The 6,469-nt window shown below is 52.0% G+C and overlaps 1 protein-coding gene across 4 annotated transcripts in view; it reads left to right on the top strand.

Moving 5' to 3' along the window:
- The first annotated feature begins 1,957 nt into the window (after positions 1–1,957).
- Npas3 (neuronal PAS domain protein 3) overlaps positions 1,958–6,469 on the top strand; it is an 817,920-nt gene continuing 813,408 nt past the window's right edge. For 3 of the 4 annotated variants that reach the window (XM_013347258.2, XM_026781890.1, XM_026781886.1), the window contains exon 1: positions 1,959–2,516. In XM_013347258.2, the coding sequence (XP_013202712.2) occupies positions 2,359–2,516 (158 nt within the window). In that variant the 5' untranslated portion in view covers positions 1,959–2,358. Of the gene's footprint in view, positions 2,517–6,469 lie in introns of all 4 variants that reach the window. The other variant, XM_026781883.1, reaches the window with a different exon arrangement.

Here is a 6,469-nt window from a genome sequence, read left to right as displayed (position 1 = left end):
AGGCACTGACTAGTAACTGAGATCCTTTCAGAGGAGAACAAGCTAAGGAGGTGTGTGCCTGGGGTAGAGTGTGGGTGGAGGGCCCACTGTGAAGGTCCTTAAGAGGCAGCTTTCCACAGACCCCCCCCCCACACACACACAACTCCACTGCTCCCTCAGCCCGGGTTTCAGCGGTTGGGTAGTGCCTGTGGTTGCTAGTCCTTCTAGAAAATGATCCGGAAGCGGGAAGTCAGGACCTTGCTTCAGTCTTTCAACTAACTCATGGGTTCCCTCATAGAAGCCACGGGTGCTCATTATGATTCTTTTTACGTGCAACATGTGGGGGACGAAGCAGTTTCATATCTCCTGGTATTATCTGCCGTCCAAAGCATTTTCTTTGAGAGGAAAATGGAAACGCAGCTGCGCCATGGGCTTGGCCAGCGAGAGCCAAGACTCCCCCCTCCTTCCCCTGTGACTGCTGGGCTCAGAGGCTCCTCCCGAAAGCCACTTGGGTTGGGGACGCCCAGGGTTGCCCTGGCAGGAGCGGAATGGAGCCTGGGCGAAGACTCGCCTTTGTCCAGCTCCTCGGGTTTCCAGAACGGTCAGGGTGGGAGGGAAAGCATGGGTCTGCTGCAAGGCGGACATTTGGTTCCTGGACCGCGGGGTTGCTCTGCTGGGGAGCCTATGTCACACTCTACCTTGGCAACTTCAGGCCAATGGAACCTGCCTCGCTGGCTCCAGAGGCCGCCCGCTGCGTCCCAAGCTCAAAGGTTTAAGCAGGTGCCTGGCCGGGAGAAGCACGATTGGCCCTGGGTCAGGCCGTCACAGTTACTTGGGTTTGTGTAGAGGGTGAGGCTATTGCTAGTCCCCAGTTGCGGGATAGGAAGGCGAGTACCAGCAGCAGGGGAAACAACCAGCATCACCACCATCGTCACCACCACCTCCAGCACCACCACAGGCAGCAGCAGCAGCCATCGCCGCTGCAGCAGTGAAGCTGGGCAAGGGGTTTGAGTGCGGGACACTAGCGGAGCCAGAGCCCAGCCTCTCTCAAGGGCTGCGCCCGCCTGCATCCTGCATCTCACCACTTGCCTCCTGCTTACCAGCCAGAAGATGGGAAAGAAAGTGGGCAACCCGGGTCCTGGGTAGGGGTGGGAGAAACCATCAACTCCCACGCCCCCCACCACTCCACCCCAGCTCAGTGAAACCCGAGCAAGTCTCACTACAAAGATGCACCAAACCACATGGATCCCTCCTCACCCACCACAATGAAAGGCGGATGTAACAATGTGAAGTAACTGGAAGGCGCAAGGAAATAAATGCACGTGTTTTCTCTTTTTGTTTCCTTGGTGGTTGGAATTCGCAGAGTTCGTTTCAGTTGTGGCTACTAATTTATTCGTTTCCTTGGTCAAAGGGGGCGTGAAGAGGTGGATCTCTAGTGCAAACTCGGATCTAGCTGGAGCGACAGACCCCTCCTCACAAGTTTCCCAGGACCAACTCTTCCGCTCACCAGGAGCGGGAAGAGCCCTTTCTTGTAAGCGGTCCAAACTCTCCATTGTACAAAAGCGCCCCCCCTCCCTCCGCCTTTACACACCACCTCTCCTAGATAAGTATCAAGTTCTCCAGGAGCCCAACTTGTGCTTGGCCACACTCGCCACTGCTTAGTATGGAGAATAGGGTCTAAGAGGGGGTACGGGTAGAATCGGGAGGCTCTGCGCCCCATTCCTACACCCACGGGCTGGGATCCCGGTTTCAGGCAGCCGCGGAAGGCTAGAGCCTGCCCAGATGGTGGTTATTTCTCCAGAGAAAGGAGGAGAGAGAGCGCACCACAGTCTTGTACTTTGGGTCGGAAGTGCGCTCTGTGTGTGTGTGTGTGTGTGTGTGTGTGTGTGTGCAGAAGAGGGAGGGAAAAAAATGCACCCTCCACTGCCCGTTATTCCCTTGCACCGGCCAAGTCCTCGCCAAGCCTCCGGGTGCATCCTTCCTCCTCCACCCCCTCCCCTTCTTCCCTCAGCTGGGCTCGCGCGGCGCTGCTCGAGCAGCCAGTGAGAGCAACATCCTGGAAAGAGGGGGGAGCAATTGTGCCCCCCAAAAGGGAGAAAAGGCCCCACCCTGACACGTTTTGCTGTTTGCAAGTCCCTCGCACACCCCCCGCACCTCCTCCTCGCCCCCCTCCACCTCAGCCCACTGCGCGCACATCAAAGCGCCTCTCCGCCGCGCACAGTGGCCGCGGCTCACTAATGGGATTGCAGGCTGGTGCTTGGCTCCGCTGCTGCTGCCGCCGCCGCTCACGCTGCTGTTGCCGCCGCCGCCCGAACCCGAGCCCAAGCCCCGGCCAGCCTGAGCCCAGAACACCCGCGCCTGGGACTCCAAGCCGCGGCGATGATCCGAATCTTTCCGGATTTCAGCGTGCAGGTGACGGCCGCGGCGGCCGGCGGGGCAGCCGCTGGGGTACCGGCCGGTGCGGGCATGGGGAGGGCCGGCGCCGCGGCCAATGGCACCCCGCAGAACGTCCAGGGCATCACCTCCTACCAGCAGCGGTGAGTAGTCCCGTCCAAGCTGGGATAGTGCCCCCGCCCCGGGCCCTGGGGTGGGACTCACTTTGCTCTTGTTTTGTGCCTGAGAACACACATGCATACCGGTAGGGCTCACTTTGCCTGCCCCTGTGCTGCAGAAGATGGAAAGGGGAATTACACAATCCGAACTGAAAAGCACTCCAGTGCACTGGCGAAGTGAAGTCATCCTTTGCCCTCTGGCAGGCCCTGAACATAGAGCCTCAGCCCCAGCCCCGAGTAGCCAGAGAGTTCCAGTCAAGTCTGAGACGCCGCACTGAATGCTTTGGCAAAGTTTGGGCTTCCTCTCCCCTTCCAGCAAAATGTTCTCAGTGTCTCTGCCGGTGCGAATCCGCGCTGACGGACAGCAAGGGAAGCAATTGATCATCGGAGGCTGATTGATCATTTGTTTCCAAATAGGATAGAAACGATTTTCATGTGCAGCGATAGACTTGCAATTCTACCTAAAAGTGTGATCATGTCACCTGTTACTATAGGGAAATACAAGATGAAATTCTAATCTCTTAGGCGCGGCTAAGCATTCATCTTAAACGCATTATAATGCAAATGGATGAGATTCCAAGATACAAGTTAAGAAGCAAATTTTACAAAAGTTAGCCTCCGTGATGAGAAAAAAGTTTTAAGATAGAATTTGCTTGCATTTTTTCTAAAGACATTCTCTACATCCAAAAAATAATTGTCATTGAAACACTGAACACTATTTGATTCAGTTAGGAAATAAAGAGAAATTAATTTACCCCTAACAGCTCTTTAATCCTAAAGTTTTTTCCTTAAGGATGACTTTCAGTGTTCCAAGATTTTAATGGAATTGTGAACTACAAAAACGCTATGAGAAAAACCAACAATGTAATCAAAAAGGTAAACTCTCCATTCATGGGGCTCACTTTTATGGTAGATGGAAGGGAAAAAACCAGAGCACACGAGAGTGTGAAATTAAATATTTGTGTTTCCCAGATTGTACAGGATTAAACATCTGAGAGATGGCATTTAACTTAAAATATACACAATGAATAATTCAAATTCCCACTTTACCTCATATTTGAAACTTCATTGATTTGAGAACCTCTGGTTTGAAACAACTGTATTTAAACTGCAAAGGTTACGGTAATCTGTCATTGCTATATTTTGTGCCTTCTAACCAATGGCCCAGTGGCCAGATCTTGCCTAACACAGTATATTCCAAGTTCATGTAATTGCAAATATTCTGTAGGAGACTTCATTACATGCTCTGCTTATTGTTAAAAGTTTTTTTTTAAAGAAGTCATTGAAAATAACTCAAAGGGGGCTAATCTTTGTCAAAGAGATTTTTTTCTTAAATTATTTTAGATTTGTTTTACTCCAGTGATTACAAGAGCCTTTAATAAAAATAGATCTGGGCATCTTTACGTTGAATACCAGTAAAGAACCCAATTTTTCCTTTTCATGGTTCATGTATGTTTTTGCCACTTATAAAATATTTAAATGACAATAGAATCTGGCGGTCACTTTAACTAGGAAGTGTAGGCAATAGCGACAATAGTGTGGTTTGTGAAGAGGAGATTCAAGGGTCAGAAATGTCACATGGCCTTTGGACAATTCCAGGGACCTCCAGGAACAGGAACTGACCTATAAGATGTAATTTGGACATAAGGGGCTATCGTGGATCTTTGGCGTTTAAGCTTTTTCTTTCCCCTTAGCATTGGTATTGTCCTTTATAAAAATATGATCTTGGGGTTCATCTTCCTTCAAATCAGGTGCACTTAGGGGCAGCCCTTCAAGTGCCTGCCTTAACACTTCCCTTTAATACTTCCTTCAGGGACTCAGGCCACTTGTTAAACCTCAACCCACTGCTCTTCTCAAGACAGGGCTTTAAGAAAGATTTCTGAACTTTCTCCCTTGGAGTGCATTATTCCTGCCTGCGGTGTAGATGTTCTCTTGTACCGACAGGAGGGAAGGTCCTTGTAGTGGTGGTGAGGTTTCCTTTGGCTTTGTTACTCACATCCCATGACACCTGTTACTGTCTTTAATTTTAGTTAATTTGGGGGCAGAAGAGTTTGGCAAGAAGATTACTGGCAGGCGTTGAGGTAAGGCTTAAGCCAGGAATCTCCTTTCACAGCCCAGGGGCACAGGCTTCAGGGCTCTGAGGACTAGACTTAATCTCCACCTGGAGACATGGACATTTTTATGCTAAAGTGAATTGTGACACATCATTAAAAACTGTAATCAGTTTGAGAAATCAGGTGGGGATGGTGGCAAGACTGGGATTTCAAGCAGTGGCCTGGCTGTTGAGAGACCTCAGGCTTCTCTCACTAGTCAGCTCTGGGGAGGACTGCCCTAGACTGGCTCTCCTGGAAACCAAACTTCCAACTGGCTAACTCTCCCTCTTCCTAGCTAGCCCCCATTTGTCTTGGAGGTAACACACAACATTGATCCAATTCATTTCCCAACTAGATCTATTTCTCCTACCTGTAGAGTGTACTAACCTACTCTAAAGAGTACCCAACCTCATGAAGATGCCATACCATACATGTGTGTAATCAGTGGAGGATCTGAATCCCTTCCCCACTTTCCCACAGAAGGGGACACCTAATGAGCACTCCCCATCCCACCCCCACCCCAACTTTAAATCTTCACTTAAGAATCACGTTTTTCATCAGACACTGTCACTTTTTCAACGTGGAGCTGTCTTGGGGGTCTTTCTTGCCTGCATAATGCAGGACTGGCCCGAGTCTCAAAAAAGAGCTGCTCTCTTTCTGCAGGCAGGCACAGAGGACAAATGCTTTGCCCAGGGTGTCTCCAGGTAATAGGAGTCCAGTGCGCTCTGCACTGAGTGGCCATTTCTCTGGGCCTAGCTGGGCAGTTTAAAGGGGAGGTGACTGGGCTGGATTTCAGAGGCAAGAACTCCAGCCCTAGGTACCAGGACCTGGCTCTGCAATGGCATTTGCGTGAAACTGCATCTGAAGGCATGGGGACTGGCCTGTGAGCCCTGGGGTCAGCATATCTGTCGGCGGCATGTGGAAAAATGCAGATGTTCCAGCTTGGGCTCCTGGCTGAGGGCGCCAGAGTCACAAGGTGTGAGTTCTTCATCCTTGCTCAGAAGCACAGGAATGCTGGGCCTGCTGGCCTGGACCAGCTCAAGCCATGTCACCTCACATGCTTTTATTTCCACTGTCCTCCCCACCCCAATTAGTTCAACCCACTCTCTTGGCATGCTGATCCCCGCTCTCTCTTTTCTGCAGGCTGAAATACTCTAGAGAAGGGAAGTGTTGGAAACTGCAACTGAGTGGCGTTGTTGCGCCAGCAGCCAAGCTTCCCAGTCCCCAAATGAGAGAGAGGGAGGGAGGGAGGGAGGGAGGGAGGAAGGGAGGGAGAGAGAGAGAGAGAGAGAGAGAGAGAGAGAGAGAGAGAGAGAGAGAGAGAGAGAGAAAGAAAGAGGGACGCAAGGAGGGAGGGAGGGAGGAGGAAAGAAAGGAGGGGGGAAGAGGGGGGAAGGAGGGAAGGGAGGAGTGTGACAGAGAGAACAGAGACAGAGAGACGTCCAGAGACACAGAGTGAGGGAGATAGGGAGGGAAAGAGGGAGAGAGAGGGAAGAGAGAGAAAGGGAGGGAGGGAGGGAGGGAGGGAGAGAGAGAGAGAGAGAGAGAGAGAGAGAGAGAGAGAGAGAAGGGGGAGGGGAAGGGGGTGTGTATCTGCTTGCAAGCGGAGAGAGAGCTCTGGAGCAAAGCAGCTGGAAAATGCCCAGAAATACTTTCCCAGTGGTCAAGCTGGGAACCCCCTGCGTGTCTTCCCTCTCCAGGTCCCTCCACTCTTAGGCCCCGCCACCCCTACCCCTCACCCCGCCTGCCAGGAGGGTGTGCTCCCCACCTGCCCGTGGGCCGACCCCGGTGACTGCGGCCAGGGCGCTTGCGGCCGCGCGCCGGCCCGATCACCCGGAGGCCCTG

This window comes from Microtus ochrogaster, chromosome 1, assembly GCF_000317375.1.
Source record: "Microtus ochrogaster isolate Prairie Vole_2 chromosome 1, MicOch1.0, whole genome shotgun sequence".
Classification (NCBI taxonomy): domain Eukaryota; kingdom Metazoa; phylum Chordata; class Mammalia; order Rodentia; family Cricetidae; genus Microtus; species Microtus ochrogaster.
The sequence above is the reverse complement of the archived record's forward strand: the minus strand, read 5'-3'. Positions and strand labels throughout refer to the sequence as shown.